Source organism: Oryzias melastigma, linkage group LG10 (genome assembly GCF_002922805.2).
Source record: "Oryzias melastigma strain HK-1 linkage group LG10, ASM292280v2, whole genome shotgun sequence".
Lineage (NCBI taxonomy): Eukaryota > Metazoa > Chordata > Actinopteri > Beloniformes > Adrianichthyidae > Oryzias > Oryzias melastigma.
Window position 1 is genome coordinate 4,733,959 of NC_050521.1, and position 24,613 is coordinate 4,758,571.

General features: G+C 38.7%; 2 protein-coding genes across 3 annotated transcripts; both read right to left on the reverse strand.

Moving 5' to 3' along the window:
- Window positions 1-330: 330 nt before the first annotated feature.
- Window positions 331-12,900, reverse strand: LOC112138532 (keratin, type II cytoskeletal 8). 2 transcript variants are annotated; one of them, XM_024261086.2, is made up of 7 exons: window positions 12,143-12,900; window positions 9,888-10,042; window positions 7,168-7,370; window positions 3,641-3,749; window positions 3,248-3,360; window positions 1,271-1,411; window positions 331-723 (listed from the first exon to the last, which is right to left on the reverse strand). In XM_024261086.2, exons 1-7 carry the CDS (start codon window positions 12,231-12,233, stop codon window positions 675-677), a joined length of 861 nt encoding a protein of 286 aa, XP_024116854.1. In that variant the 5' UTR covers window positions 12,234-12,900; the 3' UTR covers window positions 331-674. The 2 variants fall into 2 exon arrangements, with proteins under 2 accessions (XP_024116854.1, XP_024116853.1); XM_024261085.2 differs by having other exon boundaries at window positions 9,888-10,045; window positions 12,143-12,898.
- Window positions 12,901-16,636: 3,736 nt separating this feature from the next.
- Window positions 16,637-23,526, reverse strand: leprotl1 (leptin receptor overlapping transcript like 1). The gene is made up of 4 exons (XM_024261100.1): window positions 23,427-23,526; window positions 22,996-23,071; window positions 19,802-19,988; window positions 16,637-18,187 (listed from the first exon to the last, which is right to left on the reverse strand). The coding sequence occupies exons 1-4, from the start codon at window positions 23,440-23,442 to the stop codon at window positions 18,071-18,073; spliced, it is 396 nt and encodes a 131-aa protein (XP_024116868.1). The 5' UTR covers window positions 23,443-23,526; the 3' UTR covers window positions 16,637-18,070.
- Window positions 23,527-24,613: the final 1,087 nt, after the last annotated feature.

A 24,613-nucleotide genomic window follows, 5' to 3' on the forward strand; every position in this document is an offset into this window, starting at 1 on the left:
GTGTTCCTTAAATATGAGCTAAACCCCACATCAGCCCAAAAAACCTCAGTAGATGGCAAATTAGCCAAAAAAGCTAGCTTGTTCTTTAAATACTAACTAAACTTCAAAAAGCTAAAAGTTCCTCAGTTAACTAAATTAGTCAAAAACGTTAGCTTTTTGCTAAAATATTAACTAAACTCTTATTTTAATCACTATAAAATAATGACAACATAGCCCATGAATATATTTAAAGGCTTGTTGTTAATCTACTTAAAATGTGAAGACTTTCTCATGCATTTTCTATGGGACATATTTTGCTCAATATTTAAAAAACTATAACGTTTATGAAAACAAAAAATACAAGCATAAATATCCCGAATGAGCTGAACGTTTTGATATCAGATTGCTGAAATTGATGAAGGTGTGATTGAGTTTTTAAGTGCCCAAAAACGTACAGAAAGGAGCAGGAGAATCACCATTTGGTTGAATGCTGACTAAGCCTTCAATCTAAAGAAATCTTGACTTGAGCCCCCACCAGGATTGATTAGGAAACGATCAATAGTTTATACATGATCTCAAAAGTAGAAAATGATGTTTTGTAGCATTTGACCAAAACCTTCCGACAGAACCGAGCCTGCAGTTTGTGTCGCTCTGAGGTCTTCACGGGGATCTCTCTGATGAAGACTTCTCCGTCTTTAGGCCATGTTGCTCCATGCTCCAGATCCAAGTTCAGGTTGGTTGAATCTGCAGTGAAAAGATGAACAGCAGTCATCTGTTTCCCTCAGAATCACAGATACGTTTTCCTCCAGAGCGCCACAGCAGAGTCCTGACAGATTGGTGAGTGTTTTCTACATCTGATGGCTCGTCTTCATCAGTTGAGATGATCATACTCTTCACCTTCATATGCTGAGCAGAGTAGTCATCTGAGAAGGATTTTCTAGCGTTCATGATCATCCTGTGACACAGGGGTCCCCAAACGTTTTCTTTTGAGGGCCACATAACTTTTTTCTTCACTGGTGTGGGGTCGGGGTCAATTTGTAGAAAAAGGGTTTTCTGTTAGCAGTTCTGTCACCGATTGATGCTAACTGTGTTTTCTGTTAGCAGTTCTGTCTGCAGACACCAGGTGAGCATGCTGGTGCAGGACGGCATCAGAGAAGACAGAGCATGCTCAGTCTGCTGCAGGGACAGACACAACACCCATACCCTCCTTCCTTCTGTTAACCACCTTGATTGTCCTTCTGCATGAATAGAGCTGCAGTGTTTGTGTTTAGGTCAAACAGAGGACATGCACCTGTCACAGCTCTCCACCAGAGGCCAGGGCAGGCTCTGTGTTGCATCATGGGAACTTTTCCTGGGACTCTCTGCTTTCTCCTCCAGCTTGCAGATGTGGCGCAATAAAGTTTGTCTGTCCTCCACCAGAGACTCCTTCCACCTGTGGAGCAAACAGTCCATGTTTTTTCTGCTCATTCTTAAGCTCTGTCACTAAATATTAATTAAAACAAATGAAAAGACAACATTATTTCACGTTAAAAAGCCAAGGAAAGGAAATCCGATGACTGAGAACGTTCACTGACACATTTTTAAAGTTCTCTTTTAATGCTTATCCCTTGTTTTGCATTTTAGTTTATTTTTACTTTTGGAATCTTTTTTAAATTCCACTTTTAATGAGGGTTGTATGGAAACGTTTGTGACTCATAATTAAAATAAAAGTCAACACACAACAAAAGTCTCTAAAATGAAATTGCAATTATCAAAACAGCTTTTTCATTTTCTTCTTCAACTCATTCTGTAACTTAATTCAAATGATAAAGAAAAGGGCATTTGACATTTTATTTTCAAAAGGTTCTTTAGTAATTTTGTACCAAAATTCAGTCAGAAAAATCAAATGTGAAAATTAAAATGGATTAACAGAAATGCTTTTTCCTTAAATGTTGCTTTTATTGATTGTTCTTAGGTTGACAATTTTAACATCTGTCCAGGGACAACGGATGAAAAATAGCCGCTGGGCTAATTCTGGCTCATTGCATACAATGCGTTTAATGTGCACTGTCCCTGAAAAATAAATAAATAAATAAATAAATAAATAAATAAATAAATAAATAAATAAATAAATAAATAAATAAATAAATAAATAAATAAATAAATGTACCTGCAATGTTTGTCTCTTAAATGAAATTAAAAAGCAATTACCAAAACGGCTTTTTCATTTTCTTCTTCAATGCATAATTACAATGATGAAGAAAATAGCATTTGATATTTAAAATTCAAAACTATTATGATCAGGAAACAATCACCCACATCAATCAATCAACATCACCAGAAAAAAATCCCTGCATGAACCAGCACCAAAGATCCATAGCATACAGAGATGATTAATAATCATCTGAATATATTCCAGACCCCCGGCATGATCAATGCAAAAGACCTTCCCCCGATGATAATCATTAATTATCATCAAAAAAGAAAAATCGTATACATTGGTCAGTACTAAAAATCCAAAATATACTCATTATAAAAAATAACATTTTTCATCTTCAGCTGCCACATTCAGCTTACAGATTTCACAGTGGGCATTATTGCAGGTAATGCTATATATTTACTTTTTAAAAAATGTTTTAGTATTATTTTTAATATGAAGATTACAGAAATGAATTATTTAAAATTTGGCTGGAAAACTGTTAATGTTGACGTTTAGGTTGTGGTTGTTGCACTTTTTCTGTTAGCCTACAAACCGATCCAGGCCCCCCATCAGAGGAGAAAACAGGTATGTGGCCCTCACCAGAAAAAGTTTGGGGACCCCTGGATTAAAGTACAATGGTTCCAGATTTCCAGAGTGTCTCTCTCTGTCTTTTTCTCATATCAGGTCATGTTGTGCTGCAGCTGCGAGCAGACAGACGGCTCCACTCGCGTCTTGAAGAGGAAGAAGACAAAGGGCTAAAGAGAGTTTTAAAAAAGAGCATGGCTCCAGGGAAGAAATCAGAAGGGAAACAGTCACGTCGTCATCCATGACTGTTGTCGCGGTAGTTTAATCAAAGTTGCAGGAAAGTTACAGTAAAAGTGTAAAGTTGCAGGTTTTGCATTAATTGTTGCTATTGCAACATCTCAATGTCCTGTAGCATCTGATTGTTAAAACTCACCACAGAGACTCAAACTGCAGCCTCTTCAAAACAGGCTTGGATTCAATGAGGAAATCATTATGTAAATCATTCGCTTACATGTCCTGTTTTCAAGCATGCTTTCAAACAAAAACAGCTCAGCTGGTCCCCACCTCTTCACGCAGCTCATCCAGCATCTCTGCTGCTGGCAGAGCCATTCGAACTGCTCTGCCGTCTCCTGCAGCTTCCGGAGGCTTCTGTCATTCTGCAGCTGCAGCTCTGTCACCTGCAGGAACAGCCACATGGGTCAGCTCAGGTTACCTCTAGAGTCCAGCTCCTCGCCTGCTGGCTGAGTTTAGTCAAGTCTAAGTTTATGTATTGTGTTGTTTAAGTGTTTACTAGACACATTTTCACTCCACTGACTCGAGTGGTCTATGATCTTCAAATTTATGCGTGCAGGTATGCTCATTTTTCACCCACCCGTCAGTTGTGACTGACATCCTGAGCAGTGTGTGCTTTCACCGATTTCTGTGTGCTGATTGTGTGGAATGACACAAAACATTTACTTGTGTTCTTTGATCTCTGGTTTCCTCTTGATGCGTTCTGTGAAGCTCCTTCAGCTCCTCTGTCAGACCTTGGTTTGTGTCGTGCAGATCCTCCAGCTCCTCCTCCCTCCTGTGTGTAACAACAAAGAACCATATCCAAGCAAAAAAGATTATAACAACAAACACACATAATGATGGAAACGGAAAGTTATTCCTTATCAAAGAAAACCTGTGACTGAAGGAAATGTTTTGCTTGAAAAGTGGTCAATTCTAAGTTCTGTTTCAGAGAAACATTTTTGTTTTGCTAAATTAAACCTGAACTCTGAGATCATCAACTATGGGAGGCAGTGGTTTAAACCGATTCATCTAACGAATTAGTTTGACCCACCCCTCTTTCTCCACGCGACGAATTTGCTGCTCATCATCTGTCAAAAATGTGTTACTGAGCTTTACGCCGCATGTGGGAGGAGCTTCCAGCTAATGCATTTAGGATCATCGCTAAAACGAACGGTGTCTGTGGATGTCTAACTTCGACTGTTTGGAAGACACACGTGATGTTGAGAAATAAATCTGGTTTATTTATTGTGAAGAGTTCTACAAAATCATCAGTAGTCATGTCATCATGTTTGGGATTATATGATTATCATTAAAAGATTTTCCTGCTACAGGGGACTGCGTCTGAATGACAGCCGCTTCCACTGTGTTTCTGTGTCTCCATGGCTGGGCTTGAAGGCTCATTTAAATAAGGGGAGACCTTTTTCCTTTTCTTTTTCTGTTTTCTTCACTAGATTTTTTTCTGTTAGCAAAACACTGTTTGTCTTGCGGTGTTAATAGAGGTGTAACAGATCACGGATGATCCGTGGTCCGTACGCTCAGAGACCACGGTTTGGCACACGTGTTTACCGCAGACCACACCAAGCCCCACCCCTCATGCCCGCACACCTCGCGATTGCATAATTTAAATCAATTGTCCTTTCACATCGAATGGAGTGTCTATTCATGCAAATTGTCTTTGTTTTGACATGCACTAAAGTAACAGCTTCACGGCTATCTTAACGTCTGTTCACCTGAAGCTCCTGCTGCGTGTGGGAGGAGCTTCAGTCAAAAACTTTTCTCAACTTCATAATGAAAGACGCTGATCGATAGATCTCAGATTTATTTAATGTTAAGACCTGAATAAAAGCATCAGTACACGTTTTCATTTATGGATTCAGAGAATCTCCCAATGAGGAGCAGCAGCTGTCCCGCACAGGAGAAAGACGCTCCGTAACGGACTCGCCGGTGCCGTCAGGGGACGATTGTATGGCAAAGAGATCAAAAATCACCAGTAAAAGCGAGCACGGCAGCGGCACATTTTACGGATAACAATTATTATTTTGAATAATTAAATGTTCCCACAGTTAGTTTTGATCAAACAATTAATACCATAAAATATTTTTAACTGTTCTATTTATGACTTAATTTGGACATTCGGGGGTGGGATGACAACATTTGTATTTTAAGAGAACTCTAGATAGATTTGGTATTTTCCACACTATTTTTAAGCATTCTTTTCTCTCAGTTTTTGTACATTTGGTATAAAAAATATAAATGTAATCAGAAACTACATGTTTTAGCATTTTGTTTGTGTTCAAAGTTTAAATATGTTTTGTTTAATAAATAGGCCTAAATGAGCAAATGTTTTCATTATATAAATATTGTGTACTTTATATGCTTATTGAATATATAATTTGAAGCATTTCCAAAAATATATTTAGCTTTAATCTTGTTGTTTTTTGCCGTTTTTTTTTTTTTTTACTTTTTACTCAACCTGGAGTCGGAGACTCCAGCTCTAGAAGACGAAACTCCTCCCAAAAACTGCCGGTCTTTCCAAAAGTTTTCCCTAGAGGTAATTCTAGCGTGGTCCTGTGTGTCTGCTTCAGAGGCTCTGGGGAAATCCCTCCGGAGAGTCATGAACTCTGCACGGCTGCGCTCTCCAAACACTGGTGGAGTCACACTGGGCACACCCCCCAGCCTGTCTGAACCCCCTCTGTCAGGCAGATGTTCAGGGGCATCAGGTCGAGGACAAATGAACTGAAGAACACCTTCCACCCGACTGCATTATCCACAATAAACACATCCCATCAGTAAACGTTTGCACAGTTCCAGTCAACCTTAAAGTGGACATGTCGACGGAACAACTGTTAGAATTGTTTTCATTGGCTAGCTTCTTATTGTTAGCTTGTCTGTATTTATGTGAGAAAGTATTGAATGATGCTCACTGGGAGAACATGAGAACGTTGTTGTTCTTTTTTTGATTTCCAGTAGAAATTAATAAATGTGTTTAGCTTGCAACAACAGACAGAGCCGAGGATATTTCTGTTGTGAAGAAACCGATGTTTAATCTGCGGAACCGCCAGGGCCAGCCCTGAGCATAGGCAACCTAGAGGCGGCTGCCTAGGGTGCCATCTGCTGGAGGGGGAGCCCAATAGCAATGATTTTTTTTTCTTTACAGTTTAACACACAACTCATTTTGTGTAAAAATGTTAAAAAAGGTAATATTTAAAACATGAATAAAATAACTCAAAAGTTAGACATAACATTCATTCATTCATTTTCCCGACCGCTTTGTCCCTTTCGGGGTCGCGGGGGTGCCGGAGCCTAACCCGGCTGCTGATGGGCGAAGGCAGGGTTCACCCTGGACAGGTCGCCAGTCTGTCACAGGGCCTGGACATAACATAAATGTCTTAAAAAGCCATTTTTTTGTATTGATATGAAGCCTTCATTTGCATATTCTCCTCTGAGGGGCGTGGCTTTTGGAGCAGCTCCGTCCCTCCGTGTCCCCCCGCCTTGTCTGATTATGATAGCTATGTGTCTCGCTAACGTAAAAGCTGAAGCGAAAATGGCCTCCCCTACCTGTTTCAAGTCTCTTTAGTTTGTGCTTAACAACAAAAACAGGAGAAGATCACTCCACAAAAGTTGTTTTTCGTCTATTTTTTATTTATTAGTGGATCTATGCTCTTTAAATGTCTTAATTCTGTCTCATGCACCAGCCCCAACACCCCAACAAACCGTTTGATTGAGAGAAGCCAGGCCGTTTCTGCATGGTGCGTTCACTGAACTCCGGATATCAGCAGCAAAACAAAACAGTTTATCACAGAAAGTGTCGAACATCAGCACTGATCCTTATAAAATCGGTTGATTAAATAGTGTCCACATTTTTCCTGAAAAACTGCTTTGTTTTGCTGAGGATTGTATAAAAATGACAAAAGCAAAGTAGCAGACTGAGTCAGGCAGAGTGGCTGTTTGGGTCCGCTAATGTCCGGAGCTCAGTGAACGCTCCACACGCAGATGCTCGTCGGCTCTGGGTTCTGTCAATCAACCAGTTTGATAAAAGATTTCAGGGAAATAAAGGGAGGAGGGCTGGTGCATGATGTGCTGCTGTTTTTGTTGTTAACCACAAACTAAAGAGACTTAAAACCGGTAAAGTCTCGGCATCTCGGCTAGTGAAAAGTGTTGTGATGCTAAGAAAAAATGTGAGTGATTATTATTAAATTTCTGAGACGTACCGGAGCAGCTCTGCCTGCAGCTTCTCTGACAGAGAGGCTCGGTGCTGCAGCTCCACAAACAGCTCCTCCACCAGACCCTGCAGCTCCCCCTCAGAGCTCTGCAGGCAATGCAGCTCTGCACCGACCTCCTGCAGGAGCGCCACGTCCCGACGGCTCTCCTCCGCCAGCTGGAGCACACGCTGCTGCAGCAGGTTCAGCAGTTCCTGTAAGAGGAGGATCAGAACATAAGAAAACGACTAAATGTTCACTATGCCAAATATTTAACTCAGCCCCGAGGACGTCTGTGAAGATGATCACAGAACAGAAAACTGTGGCAGATGAAATCCCCTGAGAGTCAAACTGTTCTAGCGAGCCCAAACCCGTCTGAGGTCCAACCTGTGAGTCACTCCATCACTCTGAATGCCTGAGAGTTCATATGAAGCTGCACACATTAAAGTATTTGAAACCTTGTAAACCCTTTAACACCCGAGGCGTCGTCAGCGACGCTTAAACACAAAATATGTAACATATTTTAACTTTTCAACCATTAACACAATAATTCCAGGAAATTTTAAAGGAAAAGGCGGCTCAATGAGCTTTTAAAATCTACTGTAATTACAGTAAATCAAAGAACATAAACACTAATTTGACTTTTTTAATGTCACGGCTTTATGTCTGTTTTTTTTTCCTAGTTTTTATATCATCTACATGAAATTAAGTGTATATCTAGCAGCATTTCTCTCCCTTTCGCCCATCTTTTTTTCCTTGAATCTGATTTGCATATCTTACAATACTTGGCTTCTGTCAGTCGTGCAGGCCTGAGGGGTGGTGCAGCCTCCTACTGCTGTATGTGTTAAAGCTACTGTCTGCTGTTTTAGTTAGAGACGACAAAGATGCTCTGAAGTTTGTTTTCATCAGTCAGTTTTAGGGCTGGGTATCAATTATAATTTGTTTTAATTACTTTCATATTAATCTGATCCAGTTCACATACTGTAAATGTATCAGTGAAATAATGAGATTGTTAATATCATCCAGTGTTACATGGATTCTCTAAAGGAGAAGTTCTAACTAAAATGTTCAGATCATTAACATTGGAAACATTGTTCTGCTTCTCCTGGAGGATGAGGCGATCATGCTATAGCATTACAGCTTATTCCAGTAGAAGAAGAAAGTATGAGCAAAAAATTGTGTTTTAGACCAGTAAGACCAGTAAGCCTGCGCCGATATCCTATCATCCCTTTGTTTACACTCTCTCCCGCTAGCTTACAGCTCCTCACAACCCTTACCGAACAATGACGGTGGAGCAAAAATGGTGAGCAATGTTTTAACTATCCAGCCTTACAGTTTTGTTCCACATTCCAGCTCAGACGAGGAAAACAAAGACGTTCATGGAATTTGTCCACAAATAGATGCATCAGAATTTCTGGGAGCTTGTGGCCCGCCCAGAGAGTTTTCTGTCACAAATAAGCTTTTTTTGGTTTTCAAACTGGATTCAGTATGTTCCCAATTCCCAACAATGTGAATGAAGAAATGCTCAGAAATGCAATTTTAAGCTTAATTTTCTTTATATATGCCTTCTATAATCAGGAAAATGCCATCAAACCAAGCTGAGTCAGATTCTCAACTGAAACAAGTCTCCCATAAGAGACCCAGCAGGACAGTCAGATGTCTCTTCCAACACCATGAAGCACATGTCAATGTGGTTAGCAGCAAAAACAGCCACAACATTCAAATCCTTGAGAAGTTGTTGGATCCAATCAACCTCTGAGGCTTTGCTGCTGTGGAGGCTTTTTAACCACAAGCTTCAACAGTGGGTGGTCCAACCATGAAGTCCTCTAGGCCTGACTCCCAGTGGGAGAGCCATGGCTTTGCTCTGGATTCTGAAGTTTGGATTAGTGCAGTTTCAGCCGTATGCTACATTCACACTGAACTTGATTCAGCAATCTTGGTATCCAAACTTTGAGCTCGTTCAGGACATTACTGCTTGTATTTTTGGTATTCATAAACGTTATAGTTTTTGAAATATTGAGCAATATATGCCCCATAGGAAATGAATGAGAAAGTCTACAAATTTCATAATTTTAAGCAGATTAGCTACAAGCCTTTAAATATATTCATGGATATGTTTTCATCTTTTATAGTAATTTTCCAAATATTTGGAGTTACCTAATATTTTGGTGACATGCTAACATTTTTGACTAATTTGTTATCTACTGAGGTTTTTGGAGTTTAGCTAGTATTCGAGCAACAAACTAGCTTTTTTGGCTAATTTGGATTTTAGCTCATACTTAAGCAACAAACTAAATATTTTTGCAAAATTGGCGTGCATTAGAGATTCAGAAATTTAGCCAACTTCAGCGCTCTTTCATAGTTCTTTAACAACATTTCAAGTCTTTTAGCAAATTTACTATTTTGCAAATAGCTTTTTCATTTTCAGCAAACCCCTTCAGCAATTAGAGTAATTTCAGCAAAAGGTTTCAGCATCTTCAGCAACTACTTTCAGCAAAAAGCATTCAAACAAGCATAATCGCAGGCAATGCAACTTTTCTAGTTTAGGATATGATGAAAAAAACTTGAGTCTTTCCACAAAAGGAAAGAGTGTCTCTATCCGCTCAGCTTGTAGCATCACCAACAGGCTGCATCTCTATTTTTTCATTCTAAAAATGGACCATAAAGTCTAATAGAGAACAGACACATGTTTGTGCTCTCACTACACTCTGGACCGCTAAGACTGAGAGAACCTGCTGCTCCTGGATCCTCCTCAGCAGTTTGTCCTGGTTCATCACCAGCTCCACGTTTAGATGCTCCTGCTGCAGGAATCGAGACGATACAGCTTCCAGGTCATTCTGCAGCTTCCTCTCCTTCTCTCTGGACACCAGGAACTCGCGATCCAGAACTGCTGCAGCACAGAAGAGACCAGGACCAGAGTCAGACCGCAGAGCAGGATCTTATGAGTTAGGATGAGGGATGTGAAGGATAACAGATGCATGTTGAAATCGATCTAGTTCTGACAATGACAGATACAAACAAGATTATGTTTGTAAAAACCTATAAAATCGACCAAGAAGTCAATAATTGGTTTCTGGTAAACTTTGTAAGTTTCTCTACTGTCTTTAAGTACGTGGGATGCAAACATACACATCCAATCACAAGCTTGATTCTACCAAGTCAGGTCGATTACAACTGGCTGAAGGTGAACCACAGCTGTGTGGACTTCAAATATGAAAACCTTTTTTATTAGCATTACCTGAATAATTTAATGTGATACACTTTTTTATTCACACGGAACATAACTGTCTTAAAGACCCAAAATGCAGGTTTTAATGTTTGATGCTGTTACATCAAAGACATTTTGTTTTTATTGATTAAAATAAAAAGTGTCAGTAAGAGAAAAAGAACAGTTTTACTGTTGAAAGGTATTTTTATTTGTAGTTTTAAATGAATAATGAATATATAGATTGTATCTATTTAGGTAAAGGAGTTGGACTGTACTGGATCACCACAAAGTTAATTGTGTTAATAGTTTGAGTTTACACATTTAGACACATTTGTTTAGAAATACATAAATGATCTACTGTATGATTTGAATATATTTATATTAATCTGATCCAGTTCACATACTGTAAATATATCAGTGAAATAATGAGATTGTTAATATCATCCAGAGTTACATGGATTCTCTAAAGGAGAAGTTCTAACTAAAATGTTCAGATCATTAACATGTAAACATTGTTCTGCTTCTCCTGGAGGACGTTTCAGTTTGGACACTAGATGGCGATCAATTACACCTTATTCCAGAAGAAGAAGAAAGTATGAGCAAAAAAACTTTTTTTAGACCACAAATGGTTACTTTATAAAATATTTCCTTAAAAGAGTTTTGAAAATTAATGCCTGTGAGTTTATAAAGATGTTCATTTAGTCAGAATGTATGTTTAGGTCGACCGAGCGTTAGCATTAGCCATCCTATGGGAAATTCCATCAAACGTTAGCATCATGCTAGCAAACTTTAGCTTCATGTGCCAAATCGATCTGTATTTTTATGAATTGATTTTAGATCTGTTAAGCTTAAATCACTTCAAATCTATCTTATTAACCCAGCCCTAATCTCCAATGAATAGTAGTGACTTTTTTTCAGGATATTTTTCTGTAGCTCAAGTTATAGAAGTTATAAACGGACCAATTAGATGCTTCATAAAAAGTAAGTTGTCTGACGTCAAACGTTTGACAGATTTTGTGTAGCCCACTTTTGAAGTGATAGGTCTGTGGACTTCCTGAAAGTGGTTGCCATGGAAACAATGACACGGACCGTCTCGGACCAGTCACTGCTTACTGGCGGCGTCTGACTTCAACATATTAGCGTCCAAACCCCGAAAAAAAAACTGTCACTGAATTGACTTCATTTGGTTGGAGCTGGAAGAAAACCATTTTCTAAGAGTGATGTCATACTTGCTCAGTCCAGTTCTTTTATACAGTCAATGGATTAGACCAGTCTGTGAAGTCTCTGTGTACATGTGGGAGTGAGAGGGTGTATGTTCCGTGGTGCTGTCTATTCCATATGCATCCAATCACCTTCCATTGTGACTCTTTGGCTTTAAAGAAAAAATCAGATACTTTGAACTGACTTTCACACATGAGGGGTAAAGAGACTACTCCCAAACAAAACATTTTATTATTGTTTCCTGTAGTGATTAAATTATTCAGTATAATTTCTGAACATTTTAATTTGGTGAAATTATATATTTTTCTGAGTAACACATAAAACCAGATGACATGACTCTTTCCTCATGAGCCCGTTAACCATTCAGGTGAAGCTTGAACATTAACGAACCTGTTGGACTTTGCATTCACTCTGGTCATTTATGCCATTGCTGAGGATTTCTTGGTCACACCTGGATATTTTTGAGGTGGAGGACCATCATGCAATTCAGGTATGGGTCCACCCCTCCCTCCCCTCCCCACAGATGGACATGTGAAGCTCTAAGTGGGACAGACTCACCTTTGTCGTGTGCCAGGCGCGTGCACTTGGCGGTCAGGTACTGGATCTGACTGTAGTCCTCGTCCCTGTGCGCTCTGAAAAACCTCCTCATGCTCGCCTGAGTGTGCACGGCGGTCTGGGATCAGGCAGCTCTGCAGGGAGTTCCTGGAGGGGCGTCATGAGTCTGAACATGAAGGGAGGGGGCGTGTCTGCTGACGCTGCCAGGTGTGTTCCACTGTCCCAGGCAGGTGAGGGGAGGAAGGGAGGGAGTCTGCTGAAGCTCGGGCCAAGACACAACAGGAACACATCTGATCCAGAACCAGGTTCTGTTCTTGTTATGAGAGAAAACTGAATCCTGTTGGTGGATCTCTGTGTGAAACTGTGAGGTGAAAGGTCAACATTTCTGTCAGAAAAATCCATAAAGATTAAGAGAAAGCAGATGTTTCTCAACTTTTCGTCTTTTTCCATTAACACTGAGTTTGTTGGTAGATTGATGGCAGAAACTTTTGATTTGTGTTTTATTCAAGTGAAGGGGTTAAAAAGTCGTTTTTATTTGCTGCTTTTGAAGCTTTGTTCAGAAATTCTTCAAGAAAATCAATGATCAGAGCCAGAGCACCACAGCGTTTCTATCAGTGCTCACATGTTTGAGGGTTTGTTCTGGGAAGTGCAGAGAACAATACAACCTCTGTTGATGTGAGATCAGCAGCCAGTGACAGTTCATGTGTCTCAAGTCACTGTTGGAAGAGTTTCACTCCACAAACACTGTTACAAGGCAGGAATATGGAAGATACTTAAAGTTTCAAATAATTAAATGATTCTGTTTTTAAATTAGCCACAGTTCCTTTGAAAGCATCTAGTCCTGCTTCTATCCACATCAGTGTGAGCCATGCAGCCAAAACTACCTCTATTGTAGATTGTTTAATTACATTTTAAAAAAAGGTTTGCAAACATATTTGGTTACATTTTCAACTCTGGATCAACATCCTTTTAAATTTTTAGTTTAAGCTGAAAATGTTTAATCGTGTGGGGAAGTGTCTGTATTTCAGGGTTGATGCTTTGGTTGAAGACATTCAGCAGACTCTCAGCTGATCTGCACAAACTCTCAGGACTCTGGGCCTAACAGCATCTGGACCGGCAGCCTGGGTTCGGTTCAGACCCTCCAGCCCCTCCTCACCCGACTAATGTAAAGACATAAACACGGGACGGCTGGAGGAAGACCAACAGTAGAACCGTCACTTTCGCATTTGTTGGAGATGACAGGAGTATCAAACTCAATCGCACAAGGGGCCAAAATCCAAAACACACCTTAGGTCTCAGGCTGAACAGGATAAACATTTATTGAAAAGTCTAAAACTGTATTTTTAAAACTTTAAAACTGTAACTTTTTAACATAATTATGAACTAGATATATAGCATTACCTGTGATAATGCTAATGTGAATGATGTACGCAGAATTAGGCTGCTGAAGATGCTGAAGCTGATAGCCAGCTAAAATTAGCCTAAAAAGCACTTTAAAAAAACTAGGTTAGCCAAAACAGCTAGCATGTAGCTGAAATATTAGCAAAGTCAAGGGCTGGGGCTGGATCCGGCCCTCCAGATCCTTTTATTTTATTGTTATGAATGGCCCAATGTTATCTTGCGCTTATTTCTAACTTGTATAATTTTGATTTTTTTTTAATAATTGAAAGTAATTGAGAGTTTTTTAAGGTTTAAGTTGATTTATTCTTGAATAGTATTCTTGCCTTTTTATTATTCATTTCTATGTTAAAATCTCACAGCTTTAAAGTTTTAAAAAATGGCATTCTGCTTTTTGGACTATTTTATTATTTACTCGATTTTTTTAGGTTGTTGGCTAATATTTCAGCTACAAGCTAGTTGTTTTAGCTAATTTAGGCTTTTCTTTTTAATTTTTTTTTCTTTTTGCTGGTTTGGAGTTTAGCTAATATTTACACACTAGCTTTTTTGGGTTCATTTGGGCTTTTTATTGAAAGTTTTTTAGGCTATTTTAAAGTTTATCTATTTTTTCCTCTACATGCAGGCTGTTTGGGCTAACCTACGTTTTTTTTGGGGGGGGGTTAAGCTTTTTAGGCAAGTTTGCTATTTAGCTAATATTTTACCTGGCTATCAGCTTCACCATTTTCACCTATCAGCTTCAGCAATTTCACCTATCAGCTTCAGTGGTTTCAGCTATTAATCTTCAGCTATCAGCACTAGCACCTTCAGCATCCAAATTCAGCTTACAGCATTCACACTAGTATTATCACAGGTAATGCTATATATCTAGTTCACACTTATGTATATAAGTTACAGTTTTAAGTTTTAAAAATATAGTTTTAAAGTGTTCAATAAATGTTTATCCTGTTAAACCCGCGACCTAAGGTGTGTTTTGGATTTTGGCCCCTGAGTGATTGAGTTTAAATTGATTTAAAATATATATCTCTGAATATAATTCAGTTCTACGTGAAGAAATGACAAGTTTACCATTGACATTAAAATTTCAGTTCATTTGCATTTAATGTTATTAAAAGAATGCAGGTCGGTTGATTTGCCCTGTTTCCCCGCACACAGTTTTACCTCACCACATCTGCCCCTCTTTACAAAGAGCTCAGACAGCCCTGATTTAGTGGTAACACGACCTCATTTATCATCTAAACGTGTTATCAATGCTTTGTTTCCAACTAATAGATGACTTCTGTGGTTGGAGGAAGTCTAGTGAGTGTGTCTTTGAAGCGGTAGATCTACTCAACCATAATCTCATCTGCAGTGGATTCTAAAGCTCTTTGACTTTAACAAAGTCTAATCCCAAATCTCTCATGCATGTTAGCTTGACTGATCCAACTGTGACAAACCGTGAGAGCTGGACAAGAACATTTCTCTCTAAAATAAACCCAAAGAGGCAACTGACCCATGGACACCATGATCACTGGGCATCTGAAGAAGACTAGCTTTGGAGGGTCCTGGTTGATGTTGCTGATGATATGGGGCTGACGGAGACGCCTCTAGGGTGTCCAGGTAGTGCTGCCACAAACAATTATTTTAATAGTTGACTAATCGCAGATTATTTTTTCTGATTAGTTGACTAATCGGGTTATGCAGAAAGTGGATGTAAAGTACATGTTAACCATCATTAGCTTTAAAGTAACTACAAATAAAGACAATTAAGATGATAGTTTATTAAACTTTTAATTAGTCATGCAGCCTCTGTCCTTCATTAGTTTCTGTTATTAAAACAAGATGAAATCAAATGAGAGAGATCAGGGATATCCTTCCCATCAAAATCGTTTTGACAGGTGACCTTTGACCCTACACCATCAATCAAACCCATTTTGACAGGTGCCCCACCCCTCAAGATGATGTAACAATTTAATATCATTCTTATATTTAAAGGGTACATTGGGTCAAAGGTCAGCTGTCAAAATGAGTTTGATGGAAAGTGTATTCCTGATCTCTCTGAGTTCAGAACTATTTTTCAAAAAAGATAAAGTTTTGGTCTCATTGACTCAAATATAAAAAAAAGTTAATTTTTTGGTGCTGAACGCTCATAACTTTGTTCAGCTTTACTACACTCTGACCCCATGTAATATAAAGTAATGACTAATCGACTCTTAAATTAATCATCGACAATTTTAATAGTCGATCTGGAGATTAGCTCATATTTTAGCAACATCCTAATGTTTTTGGCTAGTTTGTTATCTACTTGGCTTTTTAGGCTGATTTAGAGTTTAGCTTCTATTTTAGCGAAACAGACTGAGGAATTTTAGGTTATTTTCTAGTTTAGCTAGTATTTAAGCAATGAGCTGGCTTTTTTTGGCTAATTTGACATCTACTAAAGTTTTTTAGGTTAATTTGGAGTTTAGCTCATATTTAAGCAACACACTAAATATTTTTTTGCAAAATTGGCATGTATTAGATTAGTAAGCAATTTAACTGCAATAGTTCTATAAATTTCGGTCAACTTCAGCACTCTTTCATAGTTCTTCAAAATTTCCAGTGTTTTAGCAAATTTTCCAAATAGATTTTGCATTTTATTTCAAGTAAATTGCGTCACCATTTTCAGCAAAAGCTTCAGCATCTTCAGTGACTTCTTTTAGCAAAAAGCATTCACACAAGTATTATCGCAGGTAATGCACCTTTTCTAGTTATAATAATTATTATACTATTTGGGTGTTATGGAAATTTTGATACTGGAATTATAGTTTTAAGTCTTCAAAAACAAAGTTTCTGCTGCTCATGCAGATTTTTCACTGTAATTATTATTATTAAATTGTTGCATTTGTTATCAATACTATTATCATTTAAACATTTCTATCATATATATTGTAGTCTGATTATTAACATGTTTGAAACAAATTGAACTTAAATATCTGTGGTCTGTGCCGAAGTTCTCTGCAGACAAAGGCTCGGCTGAAGGCTTTCATCTTTTCTATAAACAGGTCCCACAAAGGCTGTAAAACGTTTGTTCTGCTCGTTTCCTTCAAATCACATCAAAACGAACAAAAGACAAGTCACAGCAGCTTCTGTTCAAAATGGAGTTTATTAAAAAAAAGACAAACTGATGCTGACCTCCACTCTTCTGACAAAAGTTGTAGAAAATAACACAAAACATCAACACAAAACCTCCAACTGCATAAATGAATGTAACACAACTCTGCTGTCTAACAGAAACGAACATGGGACAACAACCAAGCCTGAAGTGGACGGAGTCACGCAGACTCGTGTTACCCTGTGACACAGCGAGCAGCCCGCCTCCATCAGCCCCCAGCTCCGTGTTCATACTTAAGAAGAACACATCAGTAAGACCTCTCCACCCAAACATCTCTGGGTGTTGGTGTCAGAAAGCCATGACGGTTTCACTCCACAGATGTCCCTCAGAGCAGCCCCCCCACTTTAACACTGACATCTACGGCACAGACGCTTCATAAAAAGGGCCAAAAAATCTACACTAATTCTATTTTAATTAGGAAAATGAATCATTGATTGATTTCTTTTCAAATAGATTATAGTTTAAAGCACAAATATGTGGAAATGTTTTTCATGAGCAAAAACTTGATTTACTGTACCTTCCGTGCAAGAAAAGTCGTCATTTTTTAAAAAGCGACTTTTATAACCACAAACTTGAAATTTGAAGGATAAACTGACACCCAATGGAGTCACTTTGAATCATAAACCAAACAGTGAACACGTGATCTGGATTCAGGATTCAGGTAATGACACCCACTCAGAGAATTCCTCAGAAGACGGAGAAAAGAAACAATCAAAGAGGCTAGCTCTGGCCCCGCCCACAGCGCGGTTTCCGGCTGAGCTGCAGCTTCATGTCTTCCTGTTCTACACTTCGAACAGGAAGCTGGTTCAGACCACTTTCACAGCTAATAATCAGATTATAATCTGAGGATCTAATTGGCTGAACCTAAAAACAGTTTAAAAGTTATTTCAGCTTTTGTATTTTTGTGACAGCAGAAAACCTGCAGTCGTCTGTAGAAACTTCTGACCTTCTATGAAGGTGTTTTTGATCAGCAGTGCTTTAAAAGAGACAGTCTGTCAGAGCCTGCAGGAGGGCTTGAAGTGGCGTTGGAAACTCTACTTGTAAAAGTGTGGCTCCTGCAGAAGGCCTACGGGAGCTGCAGGAGCCCCGAGGTCATCCTGGAAACTCTGCCTATATTGTGTATAAGCCAGCACTCTGGATTATGTGGTTGAAGGGCTCAGACTCCGGACGGTTGATCCGGACAGGAGCTGCTTCCCGTCAGAGCGCGCACGTGTAACAGTCATGAGGGGAGCAGCTGAGGGAGGAGCAGGCGCTTTGATAAAATGGTAATAATAACTTAGTATTGCACTGGTTGGTTGCAGGTCTATGAATGAGAGGCCATCAAATAAATAAGAACAGCAGCAGCAGTACCAAAATAATACTGGGGGGGTTTCAGACGGACAGTCCAGACGCCGCGCTGCCAGCCTTCACCACTGCTGCCAGCTGAAGTCGTCGTTGGAGCCGAACACCAGGAAGAAGCCCAGGATGGTCCCGAAGATCACCACATTCCCCGTCAGCACTAGCGCGCATGCCCCCCAGGCGATCTGCAACCAGAACCGAGTTTGTGACGGGTCTGAAGCAGCACAAACGAGGAGTGATACTGGACTCAAGCACGACCCCACTTCAGTCTGATCATCAGACCTGAAAACATGCACAAACTTCACGACTTGTGTCAATCAAAATGGACAGAAAAAATGAAACAATTCCAACAATAGTTTGGTGTTAAGATCAAATCTGATAACTAAATAAATCTGAATAAAGATCAGGCTTTTGGTGAGTTTGTAATGAATTACTCTACAGCACATAGTTAAGGCTGCGGGGGGCGGATCCGGCCCTCCAGATTATTTTACTTTATTGTTATTAATGATCCGATGTTATCTTACACTCATTTCTAACTTGTATAATTTGACAAAATATATTTTTAAGGAGAGTAAAATATTGAAAGTTATTTAAGGTTCAAGTTGATTTATTGTAGAATAATATTCCCTTATTATTATTCATTATTATTTATTATTCATAATTATGTTAAAAAGTTGCAGTTTTAAAGTTTTAAAAATTGGAATTCTTCTAGCTTTTTGGACTATTTTGGCATTTACTAGGATTTTTTTTAGATTATTTTTGAGTTTAGCTAATATTTCAGCTACATGCTAGCTGTTTTGGCAAATTTGAGCTTTTTTCATTTTTTTAGGATATTTTCAAGTTTAGTTCAGTTATCAGCTACTTGCTAGCTGTTTTTGCTAACCTATGGTTTTTTGGGTTTTTTTGTCTAATTTGCCATTTAGCTAATATTTTAGCTGGCTTTTAGCTTTAGCATTTTCAGCTATTAACATTTGCGTTTTCAACTATCAGTTCCAGCGTTTTCAGCTATCAACTTCAGCAATTTCTGTTATGAGCTTCATTGATTTCAGCCATGAACTTCAGGGTTTTCATCTATTACCTTAAACTTTTTCAGCTATCAGCTTTAGTATTTTCAGCTATCAGCTTCAGCATTTTCAGCTATCAGCTTCAGCGTATTTAGCTATCAATTTCAGAAATTTCAGTTATTAGCTTCAATGATTTTAACTATCAACTTCAGCTGTTTCAGCTATCAGCTTAAGAATTTTTAGCTATCAGCACTAGCATCTTCAGCGGCCAAATTCATCTTACAGCATTCACACTAGTATTATCACAGGTAATGTTATATATCTAGTTCATAATTTTGTTAAAACGTTACGGTTTAAAGTTTTAAAATTGTAGTTTAAAGTGTTCAATATATGTCTACCCTGGTCGGCCCGTGACCTAAGGTGTGTTTTCTTTATTTTGTGCGATTGAGTTTGACTCCCCTGCTCTACAGTGTTCCTGTGGTTCACCTTTTGCAGCCTCAAAATTGTTTTGTGGAGTTTTCCATGCATTTTTTTTACAGTTCTGCATTTTGATTGGCTGTTGAAATGTGTCAATCAAACTCCTCTGATCCGAGTTTCCAGTACAGAATGCATTCATCTCAACAGATCTACATAAACTCTGTAAAAGTTCTGTGTTCACACCAGCCAGAGCTACTACAGAGACAGAGTCAGAGCTGAGCTGCAGTCCTCTCCTGCTGCAGAGCTGCACAGATGATTGCAGACACCACGGTGTTCCTGCAGTAGCAACTCCAAGCAGAAAGGCTCCACAAAACTTACAACTTCAGCCCGCGCGAAGACGACGGGCAGACCGAAGGCTGAGATGACGATGCCTGTCGTGAGGAAAATAGCCAGCTCTTTGCAGGCATTACTGGCCGAGTCTGTGTCATCCACCATCCTCCGGGAGATGCAGTAAGGGATGGGGGACAGGATGTAGAAGAAGAGCAGGAACAAGGGCCAGTATTTGCTGCAAAGACAGGAGAACAGCACCATGAACTAAGGCTGCGGATTGTTAGGATACAGTCTGATTCAACTAGCAAATCAAACCATGATTCTTACTATTTACTCTGATTATGTCTGAATGTTGCTATTTTTATGCCTTTTTAATGGATTAATGAAAATTAGAATAATATGTATTAAATCCTAGGGCTGGATATTGATAATAATTTCCAGAAACAATTTGATTTGATTCACCAGAGCCAATTCAATATTGAGTTTACACAGTTTGGTTCATTAACATTGTAAACATTGTTCTGCTTCTCCTGGAGGACGTTTCAGTTTGGCCACTAGGTGGCGGTCGCACTATAGAAGTACACTTTATTCCAAAGGAAGAAGCCAGTATGAGCAAATAACGATGTTTTAGACCACAAATTGTTACTTTAAGAAATATTTCCTTAAAAGAGTTCGACAAAATTCCTGCCTGTGAGTTTATAAGGATGTCCATTTAGTCAGCAATGTATGTTTAGGTCGACCAAGCATTAGCATTAGCCTCCCTATTGGAAATTCCATTGAACATTAGCATCAAGCTAGCAGACTTTAGCTTTATGTGATAAATCGATTTATATATATTTTTATGAATTGACTATTGATTTGTTGAGCTTAAATTGATTCAAATTGATTAATTGATTTTACCAACCCAACCCTATTAAATCCCTATCATTTATACTACATGCCAAAGTCAAGAACCAGGGGGTGGATCCCTACGGAAGCCGAAAACGGCCGGCCTTACTTTTTTTAAAAAATCGTTTTCTAGTTATAACGAGATATTCAAGAACGGAGAACGATGCATCCACCTCCTCCTTTCAGACACCGAGACTTCACCTGATTGAAAACACTCCACAAATGTTGTCTTTAGTCTATTTTTTATTTATTAGTGGATCTATGCTCTTTAAATGGCTTAATTCAGTCTCATGCACCCGCCCCTCCCTTACTTTTTCCAAAAACCCAGAACAAACATCGACAGATTGACAGAATTCAGGTCTGCAGAGCGTGTCTGCATGGTGCGTTCACTGAGGTCCGGACATCAGCAGCAAAACAAAGAAGTTTATCAGAGAAAACATCGAATATCAGCAATGATCCATATTTAATCGATTGACATTTTTTTCTGATAAAACTGCTTTGTTTCCCTGAGGTTGTATAAAAATGACCAAAGTATAGCAGCAGATTGAGTGGCTCTTTTGGTCTGCTAATGTCCAGAGTTCATTGAACGCATCATGCGGAGATTCTCGTCTGCGCTGGAATCTGTCAATCAGCCTGTTCAGAGGTTTGGGGGAAATAAAGGGAGGAGGGCTGGTGCATGAGATGGATTGAAGGCGTTTGAGGAGTGTAGAGCCACTAATAAAATAATAAAATAAATTAGACTAAAAACAACTTTTGTGGAGTGTTCTTCTGCTGTTTTTCTTGTTAACCGCAAGATAAAGAGACTTAAAGCAGATGAAGTTTCTGCTTCTCCGTGCTTGAAAAGGAGTGCGGGACTCTTCCCTCTTTATTATAAATTATCTTGTTATCACGAGTAAAAAAACTTGGTTTTCTCGTGAAAACCAAGTTCATTTTCTCGTGATAACGAGTTATTATCTCGTTTTCTCAAGAAAATGAAGTTCGTTTTCTCGTGATAACAACATATTATCTCATTATCACGAGAAAACAACCAAAAAAAAAGTAACCCAGGCCATTTTTGGCTTCCGTAGATCCGGACCTCCGGGTAATTATATTCGGCAAAATATATTTTGGAAAGTAAAATATTGAAAGTTATTTAAGGTTTAAGTTGATTTATTGTTGAATAATATTCCTGTCTTTTTATTATTCCTGATTATGTTAAAAAGTTACGGTTTTAGAGTTTTAAAAATTGGAATTCTGCTAGCTATTTGGACTATTTTGGTATTTACTAAGATTTTTTAGGCTTTTTAGAGTTTAGCTAATATTTAAGCTACATATTAGCTGGTTAATTTAAGCTTTTCTTTTAAAGTTTCGAAGGTTGTTATGAAGTTTAGCTGATATTTCAGCAACATGCTAGCTGTTTTGGCTAAATTGGGCATTTCTTTTAAAATTATTAGTCTGTTTTGGAGTTTAGCTCAAATTTACACGTAAGCTGCTTTGGGTAATTTGGGCTTTTTTCGGTGTTCTAGGATATTTAGAAGTTTAGCTATTTTTTCAGCGACAAGCTAGCTGTTCCGGCTAACCTAAGTTTTTTTTTTTTTTTTTAGGCTTGTTTGGCATTTAGCTAATATTTTAGCTGGCTTTCAGCTTCAGTGTTTTCAGCTATCAGCACTAGCATCTTCAGTGGCCAGATTCAGCTTACAGCATTCACACTAGTATTATCACAGGTAATGCTATATATCTAGTTCATAATTATGTTAAAAAGTTACAGTTTTAACGTTTTAAAAATGTAAAATATTTTCCCACTTATTTCAGTGAACTGAGCTTCACTCTTTTTGGTGAACCTTGATGGTTTTACTTTGAAAATAAGAAGTTTCACTGACACTTTACTTTGAAAGTTTACTTTCTTCTTGTGACACCAGAGCATATTTATTTGTTTAATTTAGGTACTTAAAATCCAACACTATTCTGCATTTTAAAGCCATCATTACGTTGTCTGACGTGTATTTTTACTACACTCTACTAGATTTATAAAGATGACAATTTAGTGATATCACAAATACTTATATGTGTATTTTTGGGAAGAGGTTGTGAATTTACTACCATGAAGAGACACCAGCAGCTCAAATATGATGGTCATCTCTAAAAAGTATGGTTAAACAGAAGTCAAAGATCAGTACTACTTCACACCCTTTCTGTCTGAAAGAAGTTTAATGCTGGACGTCCAGACTGAGCCGGGACTCAAACCCGTGACCTGCTGTTCACTGTACCACAGCCAGATCCCCCCTCCCTCCTGCTACATGTTTGAGAGCTCAAGTCAAAAGTCTCAAACCCAAGTCTGACTCTCCGGGGTCACGTGACAGAAAGGGGGTACTTACTTATATACCGGGAGCGCGCATCCGAGCATGAGGAACATGAGGCCCACGGCCCCCCCGAACGACAGGCTGATGAGAGCTGCAAGACAAGAGGGGGGTGGGGTGAGGCGGGGATCAGCATCAGCACCAACTGCCTGAGGTTCAGGTCACGTGACAGTCAGCGGGTCTCACGTGCATCCGCGTGTGCTGTTATTAGTCTGTTAATCTGCGTTCGCATCAACGCAGCTCTCCGTCAAAACAAACGGAAGCGCCGCCGCTCTGACCGCGTCTGAAGCGTCCGCGCGAGCCGCTCACACCGACCGCGGCGGCAGCAGAAGCCGCCCCGACGGCTCCGGTGTCCGTGGCGGCCTCCACACGCGCCCCCCGCCCCGCCGCTCCCCCCGAACCGAACCCATCGCGCTCCCCGGCCGCAGACCCAGACGGACGACGCTTACCTTTAATGCCAGCCATTTCTCCTGGACAAAGCCTGGTCACGCACGCTCACGCAGCCCCGACGCAGGGCTGAAGCTCCTCCCCCTCCGCAATGGACGACGCTGACTTCACGAACCAATGAAAATGTCGGATTTTTTAATAAGAATTTTTAAAGTACAACAAAATTAGGATAATTTTTTTAAAAAAGAGAACTGATATTTTTAAAACAGAAACCAGATAAGACTTTTACTGAAATATATGAAATGACAAATTCCACTATTACAACATTGTAATCATGGGCACCTAACTATAATAATAATAATAACAATAATAAGAACAAGAATAACAATAACAATAACATCAATAATAATAAGCAACAGAAATAGAAAAAAAAGAGAAAAACAAGACTAGCTTTAAATGACTCAGTTAATGAAATACATTCTCCTTTTATTCACAATGCAAAAATACTTTCTGGAAATTTAATCTCTGACAAAACAACTTGAAAACAATATTCAGGAAGAGGAAAAAAAATGGTTTGAGTGTGGCTTTAATTTAATACGTTTGCATTTGTGAAATAAATTCCAAGAATTAACTAAAGATATAGCATTGCCTTTGATAATGCAAGTGTGAATGCTGTAAGCTAAATGTGGCTGCTGAAACTGATAGCTAGATAAAAACACTGAAGCTGATAGTTGAAAATGCTGAAACCAAAAGCTTGCTAAAATATTAGCTAAATACAAAATAAGCCAAAAAACTGAAATTTAAATAAAAAAAATGAAAGATGAAGAAAAATTCAATTTTTGCCAAAACAGCTAGCATAATGCTAAAATATTAGCTACACTCCAAATTATCCTAAAAAACTAGAGAAAAGTCTAAGTTAGCAAAAACAGCTCGCATAATGTTAAAGTATTAGCTAAACTCCAAATTATCCTAAAAAATTAACCGGAATTTTGTTCTAACATTGCCAAAACAATTAGCATAATGCTAAAATATTAGCTAAACTCCAAATTAGCCTAATTGTTTTTAAGTCTAATTTTGCCAATATTTTATCATTTTGTCTAAATTAGCCAAAAACAGGCGATATGTTGCTAAAATATAAGTTAAGCTCCAAATTACCTTAATAAAAATTAATAGTTGTTGAACATTTTAAAATTTGAATGGTGCCTCTAGCTGAAAGTATGCTAAGGTTCAAAGTGCACAAAGTTTTTGA